General features: G+C 43.7%; 1 protein-coding gene across 1 annotated transcript in view; it reads left to right on the top strand.

The window, feature by feature from the left end:
* The first annotated feature begins 9,841 nt into the window (after positions 1-9,841).
* KLHL6 (kelch like family member 6) overlaps positions 9,842-24,100 on the top strand; it is a 55,967-nt gene continuing 41,708 nt past the window's right edge. The window contains exon 1 of the mRNA XM_034999676.1: positions 9,842-10,431. Coding sequence (XP_034855567.1) covers positions 10,139-10,431 — 293 coding nt within the window. The 5' untranslated portion in view covers positions 9,842-10,138. The remainder of the gene's footprint in view (positions 10,432-24,100) is intronic.

The raw sequence follows: 24,100 nt of genomic DNA, 5'->3' as shown, positions 1-24,100 counted from the left end.
CCTTCCTTCCTTCCTTCCTTCCTTCCTTCCTTCCTTCCTTCCTTCCTCTAACACCTATTATGCCATAAGGAATGAGTTCTAGAAGTTCAGGCTCCTTTCTGTTGATTTTCACAAAGTGCTTCTCTGGTTGGAGCAGGCTGGCATTTCAGTTTGTTGGGGCTCAGGGCAGGCTGTGTGCCAAGATGTGCCACAGTGGCATATTGATTATTCTAAACTGAAGTTACTTAAGCAACATCCAGTGCTAGAGGAACACTCTGACCTTCCTTTGTCTTCAGAAAGCAGGAAATAAGTCTTTCATGTGAAAGGTACCTTCCCTGTACCAGGAAGTATAGAGACATCCTTACAGTCAGAGATTCAAAATTGAGGGCCAAGAAGACTATATAAACAAACTCTGTATAGATTCTCCACTAATTAATACTCAAACCTAAGTTTGTCTTATCAATTTGTCAGAAATTCATTGTTTCTTTGTCTAGAAAGTATAAAAGCTGCTTGCCTTGGTTACTTCTTAGGTCCCATGTCTGTGAGTCTCCATACAGATGAATTAAATTTTTTTTTCTCCTGTAAATCTGTCTTGTGTCAATTTAATTATTACACAAGCCAAAAGAATCAAGAAGGTTAGGGAGAAAATTTTCCTCCTCCCCAACAAGTTGAACCCAAGTACTTTTCTCTTTGGTTTCCTTCTTTTTCTGATCATTTCCCTTCACATATGTCAGGACGCTATCTTGGCTCTTAGGGTGCTTATAAGATATGCTCAATATACACATTAATTCTCTTGGCAAGAATCTTGCCCTTAACTTGTTTGTTTACAGCAATGCCAGCAGCATGCTGGGTAGTGTAAACTCTTCCAGTTTTGCCATGTGAACATGTCCCTTTTTGAGCAATGCCGTTCCTTTAGCCACATACTCCAAATCTAGAAGAAGGGCGATATTGTAGACATAAGGGAATGGCACGGCCTGAAAAGGAAGAAGTCTATGTTTTCTAAAAGGCCTAGAGAACATACAGAGGGCACCTTTCTTCTTTCCTTTTGTGTTAGTCATTTTGGTGAACTATTGGAATATGGCAGTTCTGGTTAAAAAAAGAAAAAAGAAAAAGAATAAAAACCTCTTAATATCTTGAGCAACCCTGGCTAAGAGGCAAATTGGGACAGAAAACCATAATGGGACAATGAGTGAGAGACTACATGAAGATAAATTGTTCAAAAATAAGTGTCTTTTGAAATATTCCCTTTATGAGAGAACTGGAATTGCCATCAGGGCAGGTGTAGAAGCTTTAAGGGCTGCAGATATGATTCCATAGTGAGTGCTTGGAGGTGGGGCCAACATTAGAGTCTGGAGGAAGGGTAATATGGTGGTAAGTATGAGGGTCAGACAGAGAAACATCTTGGTACTGCTTTTCCTGTTCCAGGGAAGCCCATTTGGATGTAAGGAGCAGAGGATCAATCAAGCTACCTTGCAAAAAGGGGGATTTAGGCAGAATTTCTCTGAAATCCAGTAATAGAACCTTAACTGGAGCTGAAGAGTGGCCCAGATTCAAAGTAACCTGAGGACCTCCACAGTCTAAAGGGGAAGGTGGTATATGAGTCGTGTGCTGGTAAATGTTTAATAACTGGATTTCAAACAAACAGACAGACAAAAGGGTGCTGATTTATAGCATTTACCAATTTCTGTGGTGTAAATACTCCTATCATGGCCAATTTCAACCAACATAATATCACCGAACTTAAAGCTGGGAAGAAATACATGCAGCTCTCTCTCTCTAGTCGGTTTAAGTCTATTCCAACATATCAAATGTTAACTTTGATTTTTTCCCTGAACTTTCCAAGTTTTCAAGAAGTGGTTTATTATTGTTTTATAATCAGAAAAAAGTAACAAAAGTTATTTTTAAAAAATAAATGGAAACATATGAGATATGGACTGGTGTATTACAAATGAATTTCTCTGGTTTTGCCATTTGTTGAAGGTCAGTCTTAACTTTTGCCATTGGCCCCCTGGTCCACCTAAGGGCTTGCAACAGGTTTGGTTGAGCTCACTTCCAAATTTTGACTCCCTATTTTGTAGACATTGTTTCAGAGAGAGGTTGCTCAGAACCACCTGGTGGGGGTCTCAGGAACATCTGACCTTCCTTAAGTTCAGATCTGCAGAGGACATTCCAGAGCGATGCTCAGGGACCTGACTAGGTGGCTCTGAATAGAGTTTGGTAAAACTATAACCAGTACATGACAAGTCTTTCATTATGTTGACTAAAAACTGAGAAGTTATGCTATGGAAAGTGCTTGCTGTATGTGGCATTTGTAAGAGAAAATAAAACCTTGACAGATCTTTTAAAAATAATCACCTCCAGGGACACCTGGGTGGCTCAGTTGGTTGGGTGTCTGCCTTCGGCTCAGGTCATGGTCTTGGGGTCCTGGGATCAAGCCCCACATTGGGCTCCCTGCTCAGCGGGGAGCCTGCTTCTCCCTCTCCTCCCTGCTCATGCTCTCTTTGACTATATCTCTGTCTCTCTCTCTCAAATAAATAAATAAAATCTAAAAAAAAAAATCACCTCTGGATTTAAATGATGAAACAGTTGGCTTTAGACTTGGCCCTGTATTCAGATTTTGGTTTCTGGGCTCCCCGCTTAGATCAGCCTTATGCTCTTTCTGATGCAACTTCCCAACTTCCTGTTTCTGACTCAGTCAGGCCCCCAGCTCATTGTTCTTTATGAAAACATTTATCTTTTGTTAATATTAAGCTAGGACAATGTGGTCAAGAGAAGTTGGCCTCAGAGGCCTAGGGCTAGGGTTTGACGGGCAGGAGTCTAGGAGCCTTGGGCAGCTTTGAATCAGGCAAGGAAGAGAGACCAGGCCACAGTGTCTGCAGGATGGGAGTGGGAGCGGCTGGGTGCTCCACCCATGAGCTGGGGATACACAGGTGAACCTGATCTGAGTTAGAAGCTGTAGGTTCTCTGTCCTCTGGATCCTCAGCTATTAACTGGAACCAGAAGAAGATCACAGGACAGAGGTAGGGCTACTCTTGTTTGAGGCGTCGGTGGATATTCCAGTTACCTCCCACTTACAAGTAAGATATATACAAAGTCTTGACCACCCTACTTGAGCCTGGGATGGATAAAACACTGACTCAGGAGTTGCAAGTCCTGAATTCTTGCCCCATTTCAGCTACTAACTAGCTGTGTGACTTTGGGGCAGTCACTTAATCATCTGGGTTTATTTCATGATCTACAAACTACTTGTTTGACATAGTTGTAAGCCAGCCTGGGAAGACTAAGGATTTGGGAATTCTTCATATTGGGCTCCAAGTGGTCTGCTTGTAATTCTTTTTTGTTGGCTCTTACTTGATTCCCTGGAGTCATCCTCTAGTTTCTTCCACCTGATGGCCTTCCAAATCCCCTATCAGAGTCCTTCTTTTCCCCTTTGTTAAACACCTGCAGAGCTTCTGACAGATTCACATACGACAATGGTTCTCAAAGAATGGACCTGGGACCAGGACCAGCAGTGTCTGCATCACCTGGAGCCTGTTAGAAATGCAAATTCTCAGACACCACTCTAGACCTACCAAATTAGAAAGTCTGGGGTTGGGGCTCAGGTTACGCTGATGCATGCTCCAGTTTCAGCATCACTGCCAGAGGGCGTGGGTCCAAATCCCCTCACTGGCCTGGTCTCTGTCTTTTTGTTTAAGGAAGAAGTTGAGTGTTTTATTATCAAACTACTTATCTTCTTGCAAGGCTTTGCTTCATTGTATAAAAATAGCACCAGCAAGCACTGTATATTGCAAAATTAAGATAGTATTGCTCTTTATCTGATGCTGTGCAACTAACAAACCTTTCTCCACTGCCAGTTATTTCCAAGGAAAGATCATTTAAGTATTTTGACCCCAATCCAGGGATAGATGTAAGCAAGTTACGATATTCCCTAAGGCTTAAGATTACAGAGTTATTTTTGAATTACATAATTTTTATAACTACTTTTTAACCACACATAATTTCAGGATTCTGACTTACAACTGGAGCCTTGCCAAAAAATCATAGGGTGTTGCAAAAAAGATGCATATTGTGTTTATCTGCAATCATTAGAAAGTCGAAGGGTGGGCGCCTGGGTGGCTCAGTTGGTTAAACGACTGCCTTCGGCTCAGGTCATGATCCTGGAGTCCCGGGATCGAGTCCCACATCGGGCTCCCTGCTCAGCGGGGAGTCTGCTTCTCCCTCTGACCCTCCCCCCTCTCATGTGCTCTCTCTCTCTCTCATTCTCTCTGTCTCAAATAAATAAATAAAATCTTAAAAAAAAAAAAAAAAAGAAAGTCAAAGGGTGTTTTCTTCCATGAACATTGTTGCAAGTAGTTTCTTTTTCCATTAGCATTGCTAAAAGTTACAATTTTTAAATCCTCTATGCACCACTAATTTAAGACCACTATGCTAGATTAAGTTGTTTATTTAAGGGTTCCATTTTCACTCCTTAGTAGATTTTATGTATTTCTCATATGCTTCTTCACTCATCAGTTCATCCAGTTCTGAAGGATTACTCCATGTATCTTGATCAGCCAACCATCTTCATAACAAGATTTGTTGACAAATCCCAGATTCTCTACAAGAGCTTCATTAATTTCAATTACTTCTCCTGATAGAGGAGAATAGAGTTCACTAGCAGCTTTCACACTTTCCAAAGCACCTAACTCATCTTGTTTGTCCAATTTTGCCCCAACTTCAGGCAGACTATAGTAAACAACATCTCCCAAAGCTTCCTGTACAAAATTGCTGATTCCCACTGTTCCAGTACCATTTTCTGTTGCTATCCACTTATGTTTGTCTGGGAGTTAATGCACAGAGAGCTGAGCAGAGCCTGCGCGCAGCATCAGGCCAGCGGCACCTGCCCTCAGCTCCCCAGACGGTAGCAAGCAGGGTGCGGTGGGCATGGAGGGGGTGCCCAGGCTGCAAGCCTGCAGCCCGCATGCTCCGAACTGCTTGCTCATATCAACGTGTTCACAGGGGTATGGGGGTCGTAGTGCAGCGTCTCAGGAACCCCGGCCTGACCCACAGGAGAGGGGTGGGGGCGGCCCCCTCTGGCCTGGTGTCTTACCATTGTACCCCATTTTCCAACCCTACCCAGCTCACACACCTTGTCTTCCAGTTGTACCTAATGGTTTGTAGTTCTCCAAATACTCCTTGTTCTTTTACACCTTTGGTGTGTTCATTCCACCTTTTTCTTGGCAAGCCTTTACCCTCTCCCTTTTCTCTCATAAATTCTTCTTGTCCTCCCAGGTGAATTCACACATTACCTTGGCCATGCAGGAAGTCCTCCTAAGAGAGCCACTGGCTACCAAGGCAGAACTCTTCTTCCGTTTTTGATTATTCTTTCATCCCACCATGAAATCCGTCTGTCCGCCCCTTATTTCTTGACTGAAGCATATGTAACTGGGCTTGTGCCAGGTTCTGGGATATAAGATGGCTTGACTTGAGCTCACAGCCTACTGTGGGAGACAGACGAATAGCCAGGTAATGACAAGACAGTGCTTTAGTGCATCCATAGGAGCATGAGCAGAGTGCAGTATGTACACAGGCAAGGCTTGCAATAAATGTAGGTATTTGGGGAAGCTTTATGAAGGCAGGAAGGACATTTATCCTGAAGGATAAATTTTGCAGGCAGCAGGAAAGGATGAAGCCTGGGTCTCTTTCGGTAGGATTTAGACCTTGAAGCACTTTGTTCATTCTGCTGGTTCTACCCTTCCACACCTGTTGCTGCTCATCCTGGAGAAATTAAATTAAAATGAACTGCATGTTGGGGCACCTGGGTGGCTCATTCGGTTAAGCTTCCAACTTTTTTTTTTAAGATTTTATTTATTTATTTGAGAGAGAAAGAGAGAGAGAGAATCTGCAGCAGATTCTGCACTGAGCGCAGAGCCCCACTCGGGGCTTAATCTGACCATGGCGAGATCATGACCTGATCCAAAACCAAGAGTTAGATGCTCAACCAACTGAGCACCCAGGCACCCTAAGCTTCCAACTTTTGATTTTGGCTCAGGGCATGATCTTACGATTGTGAGATGGAGCCCCGTGTCAGGCTCTGCGCTGAGTGTGGAGCCTGTTTGAGATTCTCTCTCTTCCTTTCCCTCTGCCCCTCCCCTCCCCTCCTAAATAAATAAATAAATAAAATGAACTGCATGTTAAATGTATATGTATAGGTTTCAATTTTTTTTTTCTGACAGGAAATACGAAGTCTCTGAATCAGAAAAAAGATCATTTATTATGCACAGACCATCTTCTTACCAGTTCCCTGCATCCCTATCTCTATAGATAATGCGATGAAAACCTGATGTTATTCTGAGTGTACAATGGGGTTGCATCATAAGAGATGAATGCTGAAATTATGAGACTCAGAACTTTTTTTTTTTTAAGATTTTATTTATTTATTTGAGACAGAGAGAATGAGAGACAGAGAGCATGAGAGGGAGGAGGGTCAGAGGGAGAAGCAGACTCCCCGCCGAGCAGGGAGCCCAATGCGGGACTCGATCCTGGGACTCCAGGATCATGACCTGAGCCGAAGGCAGTCACTTAACCAATGAGCCACCCAGGCGCCCGAGACTCAGAACTTATATAGGTCAGCTGGCACATGGGTCTGTTTCCTCCTCATCTTCCTCCTTCTCTACCTCCCCCGGAGAAAGAAACCTTTATTCTGGTAAACAAATCCTCTCGGGGTGGGGCGGGGAGGGGGCAGTCTTGGCTTTTCCTTTCTTACCCTGGAGTATAAGCAAATGGCATCAGAGGCTTCCCTCCCTTAGAGGGTGAATGGGTTACTACTGTGGGCACTTAGAGCTCAATCCTCTGAGAGTCTTCTGATAGGGTAGAACATGCTTCAGCATTGTCCCACCAAGAGACAGGAAGCTAGCGTTTTTTTGTTTTTTGTTTTTAAAGATTTTATTTATTTATTTGAGAGAGAGAGAATGAGAGAGAACACATGAGAGGGGATAGGGTCAGAGGGCAAAGCAGACTCCCTGCCGAGCAGGGAGCCCGATGTGGGACTCGATCCAGGGACTCCAGGATCATGACCTGAGCCGAAGGCAGTCGCTTAACCAACTGAGCCACCCAGGCGCCCGGAAGCTAGCGTTTTTATCAACCAACTCCTGACTCTCAGTTGCAGGTCACTCTTGGGAGCACTTCTGATGAGCCGACATGCTCTTATAGCTGGACAACGCTCTCAGGCAGAGTGATGCTTTTGGTGTGCTTATAGGAACTGTCTGTGGGTGACCTCCAGGATGGGCTGAGGGGAAATGGACATGATACCAATTATGTGATCTTATCTGTCTTCATGTGTCTAAAATGGTGATCATAATACTTAACTGCACTGGATTGATGGGAAGATTAGGTGCATCAGAGTTCGTAAAGTGCCTCTCACAGTTCTTGAAACGTAGTCGATATTCAATAAATGATAGCTTTAGTAGTAATAAGTTAACATGAGGGACCAGTGGCTCTTCCTTTGTAGCTGACTTAAGACTTGTTTCTATCACTGTAAGTTGTGATAGAGAAAACAGTGACTGGGGTCAGAAGGGGCAACCTGTGGTTTTAGGAATAGAGATTTCCCTTTAGTGAAGCTACCCATTTGCATGGGGACAGAATCTATTCCTTTCAAGCATTATAAAGCCAACTAGTCTAGTAAGATATAATTAGTTTTCTCAGTATTAAAGCTTTTGCCAGTGCCTTGTACATTTTGTTGCTTGATAGGGAAAATAAAACTTCCATAGAACAGAGTTATTTTGCTTGTAGCTATAAAGAATATTTATCAGTTCATGCTAAATCTCAGAGCATATCCAGGTTGACGTGGATGCCAAACTGGTTGTGTTTTTTTCCTTTGCACTAAATCTAATTGTAGGCATTATCACACCTATGGTACAAGTTTGTGCGTGCATCCCTACTTACTAGGAAGATGTAGGGGTGGGGGGAAGGTAACAGTTATCTGCTCATGTCAAGGGAATGGGGCAGGTGGACTTGGAGGTATATGAAAAATAGTAAGGGAACTTGGTGAACAGGATCCATTGTGAATGGAGAGTTGAGTTTTATTCTCATTTTGTTTTAATGGGGGGAGATGGAGTGGAGCTGAATATGGTCAGTGTTGTGTATACTTTGAGAGGTTCTGGGTGACAAGATGCCATGAGAGAGGGATTGGGTCATGTATGTCCTCAGTTCTACCAGATGTGGCGGTTAGAGTCACGGAGCTGGAAGTGCTGAGCTCCTCCCAGTCGAGGCCTGTGGGAAGAGTCAGTTTTGTGCATGTTACCTGTGGTGGGCTCAGGAGGCTAACCACACACCAGCCCTTGCCCCTCCTCTGTGCTAACAGGCCCTGATTTTGTTTGGCTATCAGATCCTTGTTCTTGGGGAAAGTGGACTCAAGCCAGTAGATGAATCATGTTTTGTGCAAGGCAATCATGTTATTCCATTTGTATTTCCTGGAGCTTGGTCTGAGGTGGTCAAGTGACTTAGGAGAAGTCCGATGGAGATTTTAGGAAATATCTTCTTTCTGGTAAAAAGAGATGAAGGAGAAAAGGACTGCCCTTCTTCCTGCTTTTGGACTGGTTGGTACTGTGGCAGCTATTACGGGATCATGAGGGGGCATCTCCATCACACGGAGAGTGTGACAGAATGGGAAAATGGAAAAATTCTGTGTCTTTGATGATACAGAAGGATGAGCGTCTGGATTAGCCTGGGACTCCATACCTCTGGCTTCTTATAATGTGAGACTTCTATTGCTTAAACCACTTTTGATGGGCTATTCTGTTCTTGAAGCCGAAACGTCTTGATTGACAGAGCCCTGGATACAGAACAAGTCTGGCGGAGGGGAGATAACATAGACACTGACATTAGGAGTAAGCATTCATGGAAGAGAAGAAGAGCTAAGGCAGAACTGGGACCCCTGGAGAGGGCTCAGTCACCACTGACCAGGGGCAGAGAAAGAATGGGGACTCCCTGTTGATCAGTAGCACAGCGAGTGCTCCCCACTGCTAGATGGTGCATGAAAGCAGGAGCGAGACAGCAGAGGCCACTTTGGTGAGGCACTGTAGACTGGAGTGGCCATGGCAGGTAAGCCCTGCGGTTCTCTCTGGGAGATGCAGGAGTCAGGACCAACATGATATTATAGCTCTCGTAGCCTGATGGTGGTGGAGGAAACAGGGGCTTTGGAGCCAAACAGATCTGGGTCCCGCCACTTGCTTGAGCAGAGCTTCAGTTTCCTTCTCTGTAAAATGAGGAAAATCATATCTGCCCCATTGGATTCTTATAAGGATTAAAATACATTAAAATAAGTTAACTTCTCTAATCTGTAATATAGTGGGAGTTTAGGAAAAGATAGTTACTATTATTTAACAGACACCTGCAGAGGTAATGAAGATACTTCATGGTGTACCACTAGATGCTGAGTGAGATCAGGCCAATTTGAGTTGAGACTTGCTAGGGTAATCTGGTGTTGACCTACCCTGATTAGTCTACTAAGAGAGAAGCCCCTGGGGATGGAGTTTCTGGAGACCATTTCTCCTCTGTCCCCAGAGACGTATCTGAAACAATAGACTTTCTTGTGGGGGAGAACATTAATATTTGCCATGACATTTCTTCCCCCTGAGCAGCGGAGGAAGACAAAGGCAGAAGATGCGCAGTGCTGATATAAATGAGAAGGCCAGCCATAAGTGGGTTTTCCAAAGTTCCCAAGGGACTGGGTGGGGGCTTATCGTGGGGTCTCAGACTCCTCAGAAGAGGGAGGGGGAAGATCGTAGAATGTTTCCTGCCCATCCTATCATCGACAACCTCAGTTATAAAAGCACCAGAGGTACAAATGTAATAACCAGAATCAGAGGCTTCCTGCTCACGGATATGAGGGGGAGATGGACCAAAATAACCTCACAGCACTAATAGCAGACTCTGAGAAGCCACCCCTTCTCTCCTGGAGCCCCTTTCTGCACACCCCTTCTAAGTAATTTCTAACCTTTTGTTGACTCACAGAAAGAAGAATAGAAGTTACTGGCGTTTGTAGTAACAGGATGAGAAAGTACGAGACTTCCTGTTGTGTGTGTGTGACAGCTGGTGATAAGTGGAGGACTCTGCACAGGAAATCCGCTCAGCTTCTGCAATGTGACCTGCCTGAAGCTTGGGCGCTCCTTCAGTCTGGATGTTGATGGCAGGACAAAGGGGCGCCTGGACCATGGGCGACGTGGTAGAGAAGAGTTTGGAAGGGCCTCTGGCACCTTCTACAGATGAGCCCTCCCAGAAGAAGGGAGACCTGGTAGAAATCTTAAATGGGGATAAGGTAAAATTCGATGACACAGGACTCTCCTTAATCCTGCAGAATGGCCTGGACACCCTCCGTGTGGAAAATGCTCTGACTGATGTCATCTTGTGTGTGGACATTCAGGAATTCTCCTGCCACCGCGTGGTGCTTGCTGCGGCCAGCAACTATTTCAGGTCAGCACGCCTAGGATTACAGTCAAATTGGGTGCAGGTTGTAAGGAAAATCGGTATCGATGTGAGAGCCCAATCTAAGTAGGTGGCCGTTGTTGCATGTACGGTTTGTATATCTATTTGGGTTTGTGTGTCTATTCAAGATACAAGAAAGGAAGTTATTAAACCTTAGATTTTAGGGTTGGAGGCATATTAAAAGAGAGATTGGTATCATTTAAAAGCAATGTTTATTTATTATGGTGAATCTTCTGTATATGTGTCTTTGTTCCAGAGGATGGAAAATTACTGAAGTCATGGGGATTTTTTTCCCCTTGGTCTGATTAGTGTGTTGGAAACATGATGTTGTCTTTTTTCACCAATAGAGGTAGAGAAAAGGTTGTGGCCCCTCGTTTGGAGTTATCAAATGACTTGCTGAAAATTAGGGGCTTCTGGTTGTGTACAGGGAGTGGATTGGAAAAGAAAACATAACAAAGGTGCTTTTGCAGTGAGGGGCTCCCAGTTATAACACTCTGAGACCTGGGCTCCATCCTGTCCTGCCCTTCCTGACATTGGGACTCAAGGCAAGTCACTGCATGGTCTGGTTTCCTGTTTTGTCATGCATAAGGTGGGGACAATGATTACCTTTCTGGATTGTTGTGATAATTAAATATGAGAGGGAAACTGCTCTTACACAGTGCCTAGGGTATAGTAGACGCTCAGTATGTCTTTGTTAAATTCTTCACCTCATTCTGTTTGGTTCAGCTTAGAACCATTTATTGAGTGTTTACCACGAACAAATGCTGGGACAGGGAAGTGGGAGAATCAGGAACGCAGTGAATAGGGCTGGATCCAGAGTTCTCCCGATCACTGTAGGCGTGGTGGGAACCAGTCCCCAAGATGAAGAGGAAGATGAAGAAGCTATTTGGGGAACTTGAAAAAGAAATGCTTTTATAATTCTTTTTAATGAGATTCTTCTTAACTCTTGGTTCTGGCTGAGGAAATTAAAAAGTATTTACCTATGTAAATATCATGAAAAGTATTTTATTTTTTCATTTTTCTGAAAGGCTTAGAGGGAAATTTTTCCTTGGATTTCAAAGAGCAGGGTCAGTGGACTGTTGTGGAATTGATTAGGTCCCATCTGTAGATAAGGCAAGGGGACGCCTGGGTCGGCGGGAAGTAGTGCTGCTCTGTGCCAGACAGACACCGTTATCTGATTTTATTTTTGCAGCAGTGTGGTGAAGGTGGCTGATGTTCCCTTTTACAGATGAGGAAATGGAAACCCAGCTTTACATATGTAATCATTGCCAGAGCAGGGATTGGACACATTCTAGAAATCCTTGTTTTTACTGCAATACAAATTGCCCCTAAATTTGGGGCTTCAGGGGTGCCTGGGTGGCTCAGTCGGTTGAGCGTCTGCTTTTGGCTCAGGTCATGATCCCAGGGTCCTGGGATGGAGCCCTGCATCGGGCTCCCTGCTCGGCGGGAAGCCTGCTTCTCCCTCTCCCTCTGCCTGCCTCTCTGCCTGCTTGTGCTATCCATCAAATAAATAAAATCCTTAAAAAAATAAAAATAAAAATAAATCTGGGGCTTCATTCCACAGGAAGTATATAAAAGGTAACGGGTAGGCACAGCATAAAGATGGGTTGACACAGATAAACACATTACTTACCCACCAGTTTTGAGCATGGCTTTCACATTGATCACAACCACTTTCAGAAGTGAATGAAAGTCAACTTGGCTCAGTGTCCTGAGTACCCGTTCTTAGGTTTATTCGTTCTGTTTTGAATCACTGGAAAATGGCTGTCACACAAAGGTATACCCGATGAGCAATTTTGTTAGTGGCTCGAAGAATCGCTGGCTGTGTGCTCTCACGTACATCACTGGTTCCTCTGGTCCTTGGGTTTCTCATCCTAAACCGAAGGTGTTTGGGCCCAGGTCCTTCCCACCACGCTGATGCGGGATACTTAGGGAAAGTGTCTACCAGCCCCCAGAGGAGGTGGTGGCAATGAGATGCGGGAGGCTCCCACACAGTGTGCATATCTGCCTGGGGATGAAGAGTCACTTCCAAAACTGCCTGGTCGTGGAGGGAAATTCCTTTCTTTCTTCAGAGCAGTGACTTGTGATTCTTACGTTGGTATTCCAAGATGACTTTCCTCCTATAATGAACACAGTCCTGGAGACAGGATTCTTTTTTCCAGTACTGCTATTAATAATGACGTCTGTCATCGAGCACTTACTGTGAGCAGAGCTCTGTGCCATGGGTGTCACACACTATCCTGCAGCCGCCCTGCGAGGTAGGGAATTTCGTTCCCATTTGTAGATGAGGAACCAAAGCCCCGAGTGTCTCAGTTAATAGAGTGACCAAGTGGGATTTGGACCTAGGACTGACATGAAGTCAGACATTGCCTCACCACCTGTTGTGCTTTGTTTCTGAGGTTTTGAAAGGGGTTGGGAGCCAAGTTCCTTTTATGCTCACACTTCGCAAAGGCAGAGAGTCTGCTCTGTCTGAGAGGCTTCCGACACAGCCCCCCTTGCTTAGGAGGGCCTGGAAGCTGGCTGTTAAATCATGTAAGTTATTTTTCCTTTATTCATTGAAAACATAAATATTTTCCATGGAGTGATTGAACCATAATTGATTTAACCAGTCCCCTGTTGACAGACATTTGGATTCTTATCCTTTGCTATATAACAATATCACAATGAATGACCTTATGCATGTCATTTTATATGCATGCAGGAGGATCTGGGGGTGCATTTCTAGAAGAGGGTTTGCTGGGTCAAGGAGAAATGCATCTGCAGTTTAAGTGGGTATGCCAGATTCTCCTTGATAGCGGTTCAGTTGTTTTGTACTCCCCACAGGCTTGCCAAAAGAGGATGGCTTCCCACTTTTGGATTTTTCCCAATCTGACAGATGAGAAACAGTATCTGTTTTGTTTTAATTTGCATTTCTCTTATTTTTTAAAAAAGATTTATTTATTTATTTGAGGGGGAGAGGCAGAGGGAGAGAGAGAGAGACAGAATCTCAAGCAGACTCCCTGCTGAGCGCAGAGCACAACATGGGGTTTGATCCCACCACCCTGAGATCATGACTCTGAGATCAAGACCTGAGCTGAAACCAAGAGTCAGACGCTTAACCAACTGAGCACCCAGGCGCCCTGTATTTCTCTTATTTTTAATAAGCTCAAACATCTTTCCATATGCTTAAGGATTGTCTGTAGTTCTTTTTCTATGAGCTCTCTCTTCACAGCCTTTCAAATTTTCACGTATATTTTTTAAAATTAAGATTTATTTTTATCAAAGTACTACATGCAGATAGTTAACGAAGAGTAAAATACTATTTAAAGGCTTATAATGAAAAACAGAAGTTCCTCTTCACCTCCTCTACCCTTCAGTTTTGCTCATCAGAAGCCACCATTTTTACACTTAGCTGTTTCTTCTGGTATTATATTTATATTTCTTCAAAATATGCTTATCCTACTCTTTCCTGATTTCTTAATGTTAGACATCATTTATTGATTTCCAGATATGTCTGATAAGGGCTTAGCACTTACACCTAACTCCCTTACCATACACTTCCCTTTCTTACAATCTCTCAATATAATGTTATCACATTTTTTTGTTTAATTTGTATTAAGAATTTACATTATGTCCATGAAAACATTGTTTCCTGTTGAGCCAAGTTGTGTGATAATGTTACACTTTCTTTCTTGTAAAGCTTTTTATCTTTCCTGAAGTTAATAATTCATTCTTTTTTCCATTTGCTTAATTTGAGGCTATCTTTCACTCACAGCTTCTCACCATGATCTTTCATGTGGTCCAGTGCATCAGAGAATCTACCAGTTCCATTTACCCCCCCCCCCCGAATCTTCCTCACTGACATCCTTTTATACATGTTCTTTGGACCTGCTGCCCAGCTATTGTCTAGCCGCATATGAAACCATGATGGCTGTAAACAGGGACTTTATTAGTAACTCAGACAATGTAGTTCCCTTTGGGGGCCTATTTAAAAGTCTTGAGTGGAATGAGGAAGTTGGGAAGATACATAGAGTTGAGGCTGAGAAAAGGGCAAAGGAGAATAAAGCTTTAAAAGTAGCTCATGACACACATTGAATGTCATACAACCAAATGGCAAGGTGTCCCTCATGGCAGGAATATCAAGGGAAGCATGATTTAACATTCATAATAATGCTTTTTAAAATGTTGTAAGAGAACTAGTGTCTTTTATAAGACTGAGAGAGCTGCCATTTGTCTTATGCCTTTGGACATGTCCCCAAATCAAAGTCTTTGGAACTGGTTGTGCATCCTGCATGCTGAACCCCTCCTCCCAAAGGATCTCCATCTAAACCAGTGGTTCTTGCCATTTTGGGGGTCAGGGAGCAACAAACTGCAACTATGGCACACCCCATAAGTGATGTTGACCCCTGAGAGCAATCACGTTGTGAGTCCCAGGGATGGCTGAGGGAAGGGGTGGTGATGAAGGGAGGGATCATCAGGTTTCTCACAGTCCTACCTCATGACTGGCCTTCCTACATGAAGAAAAAAGCTTGCAGACTGAGGCTGAGTCAACAGCAAGCTACTTTGTTGCTGCTGATGCCCCAAATCTGCCTGGACCTTGGCTCCTGCCTTGTACTTCTGTACCTCAGTCTCTGGGTTTGTTTCCCTGAGGCCATGATGAGGGGACTTTGACCACTGGCTACAAAAATCAAGCGCAGGTCAGGAATGGGAATGGTGTTGTGGGACCAATCTATTAATATTATTATTATATATTAACCAATTACTGTATGGCAGAAAGTGGGGTGAGAGGCTATTCTTAAACCATATGTAGAAAGTCTTTGCTTTTGCTACATAATAGTGTAAGGTGTCTACAAAGGAGCCATCAAGTGTGGGTGATAGTGTAAGTGTAAAAGAAAACAAGAATGAGTTAGGGCCATCTGGGTCTGAATTAGAAATCTGGCTAATGGTGAGAGCACTGAAGGTGGCTGTCGCCGCTGTGGGGAACTCAAGCAAACTGGTGATTGTACTTCTAGCATCAGTTCCCGCATTTTATGTTTTTAATATTGTTTGTTTGGCAGAACCAATAGGCCTATAATTTCTTATCTTCAATTATAAAATCCCCAAAGTGTTGATAATTGAAAAGCTTTTTATAACTTACTTGGTGGACAAATCTGTGTCTTGAACTGCACTTGTCTGATGGAGACATCTATCCTGAACTGAGGGGAGGCTACTTAGAATCTGTTTATTCCACTTAGGGCCACTATTCAGATATTTGCTGCTGGAATACTAGTGCATTGGATTAATGAGTGCTGGAGTTGCTATATAATATACAAGATATGGCAATATCCAAACAATTCTAAATGCCAGAGCTCAACTGACTGCAAGATTTTGGGGTAATGGATTATGGGACTTTCTGATAAAGTTTGTTTTCATTTTGGTGTTATTCTTCTACCTTGTTTCATAGGACTATTTTACATACTTATAAACATAGTTTACATACAGTTTTGCATTTTTTCATTATAATCTTTCCCCATAGTTTTCATAATTCCTACTTATTTATTTTGCTACAATTTCTAATAGCTGCATAATATGAAAATCATTCTTTCATTGTGAATGTAGGCTACTTCTAATATTTTGTTTTCATAAATAATGTGGTAATAAGCATCTTCATATTAAGTATTTTTTGCAGTTTGGAATCTGGAAAGGTCAACATTTTTTGAGTACTTACTGCATGCCAGGAACCTTGCTGGATTCTTTTTCATTTGGTTTAGTCTTCACAATATCAACAATTAGGTAACAATAAGTAGATAACAATGTCTCCATTTTACCCTCCAAGGAACTCACTTTGATAGGAAGAGCAGCTTCCTCACTGGGATCCAAAAACTGAAAACAGATCTTTCCATTGGGCAGAAGTGTGGCTGTTGGGACATTTCCTGTGCAAGACCATTAATTCCGTCTCCCCACCATGCACAAGTATGGTCTACATAAGCTGAAAATGAGGAGAGAATGTAAAAATTATTGCCTCTATGTGCATGTATCCCCCCCACACACACACCCACACAGGCAGGATACTATGGAAACATTCAAGCCAATTTGTGTCTGGGGGCTGAGCTGACAGACCCCATAGCAGCAAAGACTCAGCATGCCTTAGGACATCAGTCTGGGTCAAAGGATTAAAGAAGAAATAAGAAAGCAGGTCAGGATTCGAGGTGAAGAGACAGTATACTTTCAAAGTATAAGGTCTCAAGAACCCATAGGACATCATTGGGTCAGGAACCAACAACTGCTTGGTATAATGGAAAGAATAGCATCTTAAAATCTTGTCACTGGCATTTGAGTCTGTACTCTTCTACTTATTGGCTGTGTAAATCTTGGAGGAATTGCTTGGCCTTTCTGATGTTCAGTGCCATTCATTATACAACACAGTGAAGCTAATGATTTGTGTTTATCCCAGTAAGTTTGTGAAATACACATAATAAAATAGATTCATTTATGAATTTATTTGCCTAAACTTTTTATACAGGATAATGACTCAGATCTCTTCATTCTAAGGAAGAGAAATCAACTGGATTTATATAGGTAACTCACAGAATCCCCCAGAAGACCAAACTCAGAAAACAGACAGGGGCCAGGGAGGCCAGGGAGTGGCCAGGACCACAGCCCAGAGCCACCCAGAACCCATGTGGGGAGGACTCCCCCGCTGCTGCAGGATCCTGGGGGCCAAGGCTAGCACAGTTCTGGCCACGGGCGCTATTGCCCTTGCAGTTCCTGGAAACTGGAGCCTGCTGCTGCTGCTGCCTCCATCCGAATGGGCTCTCCTCTGTCCCTGCTTCTTTGCATCACCAGCTCCCAATTCCCAGCCTGGAGTTAGTTTATCTGATTGGTCAAGGCTGAGTTACACATGCCAATGCCTTAGCTGTGACAGAGGCTGGGAAAGTGTGCGGTGGGCCTTTGCAGCTTCTGGATCAGGAAGTGGCTTCTTCCACACACTACATCTCATTCTGAGGAAGAATTTGCCATACCTACGAAGGGCTTTAGATGCTGGGCAACCAAAAACTGGCAAGAGTCTATTACATGCAGTTACTATGTGCCAGACCTGCATTAGGTGCAGAAGAAGAGTTAAGGCATCATGAAAAATATGCAAGTATTAGAGAATTCCATGACTCTTGTCTCATATGCATCAGAGATAAGGATCCTGAGATCTTACGGGCAAGAGGACAATTCTTTTTCACTTTTAGTTCTCTTCTCCCTTCAAATCTTGAGTAGCTCCCAGTATACCTATGAGAGTGTGTGGCGTGCAGGCATCATCCATCATGCGTGGTCTAGAAACTGGCTGAAAGTGTGAGCTATGAGAGGGTCTTTGACACCAGTGCAATGGCTGGCATTCAGCAGACAACCTGTAAATATTTGATGTCAATAAAAACTTGATATTCCGCCTGCAGTTTCAGTCACTGATTAGGTAGCATCCTGGTCAGAGCAGGAAGTCCTCACAGAGTTGGGAGGCTGTTGTACAACCTTACAGAAGGGAAGGATGATCAAGTGTAGTCACCATAGGAAAAATTGGAAGGAGCAGTTAAAAAATCCAAAATGCTTCAGAATGTTGTGGATTTGATAGGTTACTCACATGACTGGACACAAATGTGCTAGGCCTACATAGTGACTCCTGAAGACCTTTTTTTAGGATTAGAAGGTACTGGGCAGGAGTTGCTGCCCTGGGGTAGAAGTACAATAGAATTTTTAATGAAATATCAATTCTGTGGGTGCCTGGATGGCTCAGTCAGTTGAGCATCCAACTCTTGATCTCGGCTCAGGTCTTGATCTCACGGTGGTGAGTTCAAGCCCCGTGTTAGGCTCTGCACTGAGTGTGGAGCCTAGTTAACAATAACAATAAAAATTCATCTCTGTCATCTCCACCTCTGGTGTCCAGGGCATGTGGGTCATCCTTCAGTCAAGACCAGAAAATCCATTCTTCTCTTGGTTTGAATAATGCTCCATAGACCTCTCAACTAAAACACAACAGAGAAATACTTTCATCATTCACATCTCAAGTTCTGAGCTTTACCCCTATGTCAAGTACACAGATATGGAAATGTCCATTTATGAAAACGCCTTTATAGAGTAGATTCTAATATAGTAAACACCAAGCAGTCCATGAGAAGAGCTGCCTATATGCAGAACATCTATGTTTTTGGTAAAACTGCCTTGGAGCTCACCATCCATCACGTTGCTCAATGTTCCTATATTAGTCAGCATTCTTTTGGTTGCCAGAGATAGAAACTGAGGTCAAATCAGCTTGGGCAAAAGAGGAAGGTATTTGGCCACATAGCCAATTCATAACAAGGGCCAGGATACAGCAGAGAGTGGGAAGAAGAGGAACCAGGGCCTTGAATGCAGTCAGGGTGTTTCTTTCCACCCTCCTTTGGCTTCTTTCTCAGGTAGGATTTCTCAGATGGACTCCTGCCACACGGTTGGGGGTTTGCTTGTTGTCATTTCTGAGACTCACTTCTCTTTGGTTGGTTCCAGAGAGAAACTGGGGGCTAGCTTCGGTTTGAAAAGCCCCCAGGAAAGACTCTAATTGGCCCAGCTCCATTCAATTACCCAATCCTAGACCAATTACTATGTCAGGGAGGTGGGGCACAATGATCAGCCCAGTTTGGTTTAGGAGTCCAAGACTGGCCAAAGAGGGTGTAGGGAGAGGGGAGTGAAGAAGGGGAGATTGGTAAAAAGGTAGAGAGCTTCTATTTGAGCCACATGATTTGGGTGCGACTTGGGAGAGAATTTCCCAGAAGGGGAAGGCACTGGACAAAAGGAAAAGTAAATGTACATTAAAGAGGGATAATAAATCCTGGTTTACTTTCTTTTATTAGCTAACTTACTGTACTTCTGTCTTTGCTCTGGCTGTCAGGAGGCTCAGTACATGAGCTTTCCTTAGCCTAGGTTTCAGTGATATAGTCTCCTCCTACTTTAATTACTTAGATCTTATCTTCTTACTTTTTGTTGTTATTGGTTTGTATTTTATAATACCTCTGAGGCTTTAGTATGAGCCACTTTAAGTTCTTTTGCAGAAGCCTTTTTTTTTTTTTTTTTAAAGTAAGCTCTAGGCCCAATATTGGGTTTGAACTTCGACCCTGGGATCAAGAGTTGCATGCTCTACCGACAGCCAGCCAGATGCCCCTAGAGAGGCCATTTTTGTATAAAGATAAGTCTCCCTTGCTATGAAAAAATATAATTTAAGCAACCTACATGTCCTCTGCAAGCTGTAAGAGTAGACATTCTTTTATTACATCTAACTTTTGTGGAAAGCTTTAAGGCCACAGTAATTACAGGAGTGTTAATACTGCTATGACTTTAAAACACAATCAAACCAAAAGTTGCATCATAGCTCTTTCTGAGGAGACATTCTAGGATCTATAAATTTACCCACCAGCAGGTTTGCATATGATGTATCAGGTCCAGGGTCAAGTAAGAACTCACACTGACATTCACAGGATGTCTGGGTGGCTCAGTCGGTTAAGTGTCTGCCTTCAGCTCAGGTCTGATCCCAGGGGCCTGGAATCGAGCCCTGCATTGGGCTCCCTGCTCTGCAGGGAGCCTGCTTCTCCTTCCTTCTCTGCCTGCCGCTCCCCCTGTTTGTGCTCTGTGTGTGTGTGTGTGTGTGTGTGTGTGTGAAATAAATAAAATCTTAAAAAAAGAATTCACTGACATTCAAGAGATCATGTGTCATGTAGAGTAAGCTCAGGCTTGTCAGGGGTAGGTATCAAGGGCATTTTGGTGTTGGGGGGATTAGGGGAAAGGCAGATGCCCAGTGAATAATTCTTGGAAGGTGGGGTTAGGGATCACAGTGCTCTGGGTCAGAATACATGAATGGATAGATGAATGGAATTTCACTAAACCCACTCTCTACCAGACATTGAGTTTACAAAGATTAATGAGTTCTGATTTCCTATTGACTTCAAAATCATAGTCAGTTAGAGGAAAGAGAGGCAAATCAGTGTTTCAGTACAGGGTGATAAGTGCTACAATGAAGTTCTGCTTACAGAAGGGGCATTAAATCAGACTGGAGGAAAAAAGCAATCAGAGAGGGCTTCCTGGGAGAGGTGATATCAAAGCAGAGTTTTATTTATTTTTTAAATTTTTAAAAATTTTTTATTGTTATGTTAATCACCATACATTACATCATTAGTTTTAGATGTGGTGTTCCATGATTCATTGTTTGTGCATAACACCCAGTGCTCCATGCAGAACGTGCCCTCCTTAATACCCATCACCAGACTAACCCATCCTCCCACCCCCTCCCCTATTTTTTAAATTTTTTTATTTTTATTTTTATTTTTTAAAGATTGTTATTTATTTATTTGACAGAGAGAGACACAGCAAGAGAGGGAGCACAAGCAGGGGGAGTGGGAGAGGGAGAAGCAGGCTTCCAGCAGAGCAGGGAGCCTGACAAGGGGCTCCATCCCAGGACCCTGGGGTCATGACCTGAGCCAAAGGCAGTCGCTTAACCAGCTGAGCCACCCAGGCATCCCCAGAGCAGAGTTTTAAAGGATGAGTAGGCATTGGCCAGAAGGTACCAAGTGAGGAAAAGAAAGGGGGGGAAGCATTCCAGGCAAAAGGAAATGCATCTGGGAAGGTATCATGCAGTGTAAGCTTGGGAACGAGAATTAGATGAGTAGGGTTGGAGTAAGGATATGCATGGGCCAATAAGCCTGAGAGACGGGCAGGGTCAGACCATGAAGGTTTTGTTGGGCTAGAGTGAAGAGTATGATATGTGTCTTATAGGCAGCAAGAAGCCATGGTAGAATCTTTAAGCAGGGAAGTGATTTGAGATCTCTGTTAAAATAACCTTTTGGGCTGTGGTGTAGAGGCCTTGTCAATCTAGGAAGACCCTCAGGTGGTTGCAGACAGTGGCCCAGCCAGTGGGCATGGGGAGACATCTCAAGTGACATTCTGAGTCCTTGAGGCAGCTAGACCACAGAGGAGCTACAAGGAGGGGAGGCCCTGCCTGGTGAGAAGGGGAGGAAGAAGGCAAGCAAGGCTGTGGGGACTAGGAGATAAACTGAACTGGAAGCCAAACCATAATTTTGCTGAGGGCCAACTCTGAGCTTCAGGATTGGGAAAAGAAAGCAAATGTGAAGTAACTTTGTAAATCTTTCACCCACCCATGTCATCCTATTTTAGAGCAAAGCCCAGAAACACAATTCATTTTGAAGTAACTCAAGTTTTGAACTTGTATTTTTTGAACACCTTGAAGGAGAGACATACCACAGCTGTTATTAAATTCCGTTCTCTCTTATCTACATCTCTGACCTGGACCAACTGCTAGCTTTTAGGGCACCATCCTATGAATTTTTAAAAGTTCTCTTTGGGAAGATCAATTAGAAATAGATGTCCTCTTCTCTGGGGACTGTCATAGTCCACCTTAGGGCACGAGGCTTAGGGAGTGTGGCAGGGGCTGGATTTCAGCCCCAACTCTAGCACCTATCTGAGCAGCCCTGAGTACAGCCCAATATATGGTAGTCCTTCTTCACCCCTTTGGCTTTAAAACTTCTCTCCATTCCCGGCTGGAGCATCTCCTGTCTTCCTCTCCCCTCTCCCTCTGGATCTGTGTCACAAAAGCCCAAGGCCCAGGCCTGGCAGTCCAGATTCCTCCATGGAAGCTGGTGGAGGGAGAAGTCTGGAATACATAGATGATCACCTTTGCTCTGTCACAATAAGGATAGCCTTTATGACTTGGGAATACCTTGGAGTGAGGATTGGGGCCAGTGCCAGTTCACATGTTTCCAAGTGGTCAGAACTAGGGAATGCTCAGAAAATCTTGAAGAGGCTGATCCATGACTTCTGGATAATGACATGGAAGTCATAAGGAAGCCAGCATGGGGTCCTGGGGGTTGGGATGGAACATGTTTGGAAAAAGGGGGTGATAAGAAGGCTCCGGGACAACAGCTTGGTCAGGTTGTGGCAGTGGATGTAAGCACAAATGCTGACCCTGCTCATGGCCCAGTGGGAAGTGAGAATCAGAGCAGACCTCATTGAAGAGGGAAGTGGTATTTTGTTAGGGGAAGCCAGGTTTCATCTCTGGCAAGGAGATGGAAGATGTGCCAAAGCAAATTAAGGTGAAGAACAACCACCATGTTTTGTATTGTAAGATCTAAGTCAGGAGGGCTTAGGGTAAACATCATGGGCCTGAGGTTCCAATTTGGAGAATCACTAGGTAATACAGTTCCCTATACACACACTTTGTACCAGGAGCTCATTGTTATTTGTTCTCATGGCAGTTAGAGGAGAAATGTGGGTTTGGAGAGTGTGGTGTAAAATAGGCAAATCCACTTGGCTGGCAGGACCAAGTACAGGACGGCACTGCATGTGTAGCTTCCTTCTATCCACTTATCCATCCATCCACCCACCCACCCACCCATCCACCCATCCATCCACCCATCCATCCAACAAATATTAAATGTCTACTGTGGGCCAGCAAATAATTGAGAGAGAAATCGAATCCAGCCCCTTGCCTTTCAGAGCCTTAGAAATCTAATAGAGGAGAAGACTCATTAAAAATAGGCCGAATAGGGGCACCTGGCTGGCTCAGTTGGTAGAGCATATGACTCTTGATCTTGGGGTCGTGAGTTCAAGTCCCACATTGGGCCTAAAGTTTACTTAAAAATAGGCTTAAAAAAGGCTATGTAGAAGTCTGTCTAGCTCAAGGTTGTTGAGGTAAACAGAGGCACATGCTGGAAACTGTAGTTGTTGGGCATAGCTGCATCAGGGGAAGGGGTAGGGGGTGCAGAGACCAGACTCTGAGGAGCCTTGAATGGCAATATTGAGAGTACATTAACATTTCGTTTTCTGGGCACTTTTAATACAATCTTCTTTAGCATTTGGACCCATTTGTTATTCATTATCCATTTGTCTGATTGTGTCAGTCAGGACCCCTCATTGCAAATGCCAGATACTCAGTTCAAACTGGTTCAAGCATATTTAAAAAAGAAGTTATTTGCTCACATAATTTAAAAGTTCAAGGGTATTGATTTCAGGTCTCATTCGATCCTTGTGTTCACATAATGTCATCAGGACTCAGTTTCTTTCTCTGTCTCTTGTCTCTACTTTCCTCTGTGTTGGTTTCTCTCTCAGGGAGGGTCTTTACACATGGAAGCAAGAAAATATCCAGCAGCTCCAAAATTTTATTTCTCCCAGCTCAGCCGTTAGAACAGAGAACTTCTCTTTCCCAGGTTCCAGAGAAAGTTCTAGAATTGGCTTTGATTGGACTGGCTTCTTCCTGTGCCCATCCGTGAACTGCTCCCTGTGGCATGGGAGATTAATATGTGACTTGGACTATTCTTACCCTTGGCCTAGGAGGTGGGGCTAGCTCCCTCCAAACCTCCCAGACTGATATTGGAGGAGGGATAGTTTCCCAAAGGAAAATCTGGGTATGCCTACTAAAAAGATTAGGAATGATGTTGGACAGGCAAAATAAGAACTGCCTATTATATTTTTGTAGTTGAATCATTGCTGAATCCTGGCCATAAGCATTTGCTGTGATTGATGCTCTATCCTACTTGATCTTGCAGGATAGAACAAGCCCTTCTTTCTGTTATACATTTGGATGGGCTGAGTTACATGGCATGCCGAGGCCTCAGCAACGGTCCAGTGGGGCTGCGAGGGACACTAGTTCTGTAGAAGCATAGCTGGAGTTCTGGTCTTC

Source organism: Mirounga leonina, unplaced genomic scaffold (assembly GCF_011800145.1).
Source record: "Mirounga leonina isolate KUSES-001 unplaced genomic scaffold, KU_Mleo_1.0 Mir_115, whole genome shotgun sequence".
NCBI classification, from domain to species: Eukaryota; Metazoa; Chordata; class Mammalia; order Carnivora; family Phocidae; genus Mirounga; species Mirounga leonina.
The sequence above is the reverse complement of the archived record's forward strand: the minus strand, read 5'-3'. Positions and strand labels throughout refer to the sequence as shown.